This window comes from Genypterus blacodes, unplaced genomic scaffold (genome assembly GCF_046128005.1).
Source record: "Genypterus blacodes isolate CSIRO-AG114 ecotype Tasmania unplaced genomic scaffold, CSIRO-AGI_Gbla_v1 ptg000065l_1, whole genome shotgun sequence".
In the NCBI taxonomy this organism is placed as follows: Eukaryota; Metazoa; Chordata; class Actinopteri; order Ophidiiformes; family Ophidiidae; genus Genypterus; species Genypterus blacodes.
The window spans coordinates 347501-350000 of NW_027466877.1; the positions used below are offsets into that span (position 1 = coordinate 347501).

Below are 2500 nucleotides of genomic sequence, written 5' to 3' on the forward strand. Positions count from 1 at the left end.
ATTAAACGGAGCTTAATTAATTGGGAATGGAGCGCTCTCTCCACAAGACTAATGGAACCCTCGCCGTGAACTTTTCCAAGCCGCTGACACACTCTGCTGGCTCTTAGACAGCCCTGTCCCAAGGCATGGGGGGAGTCAGGGACACACACACACACACAAAGATTACAAAGATGGTGTAGGTGTATGAACACACTCCCACGAGCAGAGAGAGACGCCACATCGGCCCGACGCCACAGGAACAACAACGCCAGCCTACCTCCACACACACTCTCCTTTGTTTCTCTCTGTTTCTGTGAGTGACAGGCAGACAGGCAGACAGACAGACAGGTCAAATCCTGCTGCAAAGATCACTCACTGTAGCATAGCAACAACAAGGTCAAAGGTCACAGGTCTTTCTTTAGGGGCTAAGTGACTCTGATCTTAAAGCTTTCACAGAAACAACACGTCCAGTTCCGACTCTAATCAGAGGCCCTGATCCCCAGGCGTGCCTTGGGGCCCCAGAGTCCCTGCGTGCGGCCCTGCACGCGGACCGACGTGAGGCTCCTCGCCGCCGCTCTGCCCGCTGAGCCTTGTTTGGCTGAGACGCAGCACTTCCTGCCTCTCCTCAGTCAAACATGGCCGCCCCCCGCTGTGGCGGCACACAGATGGCGGCGTCAGAGCCTCACAGATGGTCCGATCCACCGCACGCCCCCCCCCCCCCCCCCCCCCCCCCATCAGCGCCACGCAGATGGTTCAGTCCAAACTCCCATGTTTCAGACCGGGGGGCCGTCAGTAAACCCCCGTTGCCACTTCCTCCCAGGATGGAGCTTGGGCATGGCGGGCGATCGGAGGAGCTCGCCGGCTTGTTTGGCCAGCGTTTCCGGGCAACGGGCATCTGAGACGCCGCTGAGCTGCTCATCACTAACAAGTCCTGAACATTACTGAGGCAAAAGCTTTACAAGAACTTCTGAGAGCCATCGAATCACCAAGGGAGACCCCCCCCCCACACACACACACACACACACACACACACACACACACACACACACACACACATACACTTGTAGCGGCGTCTTCACTCCGTGCTGGTACTTACAGATGATGTAATAGTCTTTCCCTCTGAAGAACTCCAGGCCCCACAGGTTGGGGCTGAACTCCTGGAACTTGAGGGTGAACTTGACGTCCTGGTCGGGCTTGACGCAGTTGAGCAGCGGCGTGTCGACCTTGGTGATGGTGCAGCTCTCCAGCTGCTCCCTGGGAACCATGTACACCTTGTAGTACTCGATGTTGTCGCCCGAACCGCTGTCCACACGCGGGCACACAATGTCCAACTTGTCCCCGATCTGTGGGTAGAGCACCACGCCTTGGCCCGGCACGAATCTGAGGAGGAGGAGGAGGGAGAGAGACGTTAGTCCTGATGAAGGAGAAGTGATGATGTCATGTTTTATGTATGGAGCGGAGTGTTTGGCGTGAAGTCGCTCCAGATCTCACAGAAAGAGACGTTTGCTTCATTATTCATGCTGTAATTACAGATTGTGGCCATTAATTTTAGATGATAGAGGAAAACGTGTGTGTGTGCGTGTGCGTGTGTGCGTGTGTGTGTTTGTGTGTGTGTGTGTGTTTGTGTGTATGTGTGTGTGTGTGTGTGTGTGTGTGTGTGTGTGTGGTGTGTGTGTGTGTGTGTGTGTGTGTGTGTGTGTGTGTGTTTGTGTGTGTGTTTGTGTACACGGTGACCCTCGTGTGTGTGTGAGGATGAAAGTCGAGCACTGTTTGATTTCTGCATGTAGGGAGGGAATAATGAGGCCGAGGCAGAACAGAGACATTAAAAACAATAAGAATCAATAACTCAGCTTGGTGCAGCAGATACACACACACACACACACACACACACACTGTCACACACACACTACGGCCTGCAGTGTTCTGTCTGGAAGTGTCGTTGAATTTGCCTAAATTCTTCTCAAATGCAAAATAATGACGCCATTTAGACGCTCAACACATGGAGCCCCTGCAGCACACACACACACACACACACACACACACACACACACACACACACACACACACACACACACACACACACACACACACACACACACAGACTCCCTGTTTCCCTTCTGAGCAATTCAGCAGCTGATGTCACAGGATGATGTCACCGTATTAAAGTATACATAGTGTGGAAGGTGTGTATGTGTGGTGTGTGTGTGTATCTGTGTTTTGTGGCATCGTGTGTGTGTCGATGAAATCCCCTCAACACTATATTCGATCTCCCCACAGCCTTCCTCTGCGTGACCTTTGACCTCCAGCTGAGTGAACGCAGACGTGCAGTCGAGCTGGAGAGTTCTCCTCCCTGTCTCTCTCTTCCCCGCACGACTGACGGCTTCCTCTGCTTCTTCTTCTTTTGTTCTTCTGCTTCTGTAGCTCCCGTAGCTCCGGCGGTACCCGGGGAGCCTTCACACGGGGGAGCGACACGCCGCGAAGCCGTAATTAACAAAGAGCGACGGATGAAAGAGCGACAGGA

General features: G+C 53.6%; 1 protein-coding gene across 2 annotated transcripts in view; it reads right to left on the minus strand.

The window, feature by feature from the left end:
• efnb2a (ephrin-B2a) overlaps nucleotides 1–2500 on the minus strand; it is a 22967-nt gene that overhangs the window by 11701 nt on the left and 8766 nt on the right. For both annotated transcript variants that reach the window (XM_076155186.1, XM_076155185.1), the window contains one exon: nucleotides 1076–1359. In XM_076155186.1, coding sequence (XP_076011301.1) covers nucleotides 1076–1359 — 284 coding nt within the window. The remainder of the gene's footprint in view (nucleotides 1–1075; nucleotides 1360–2500) is intronic.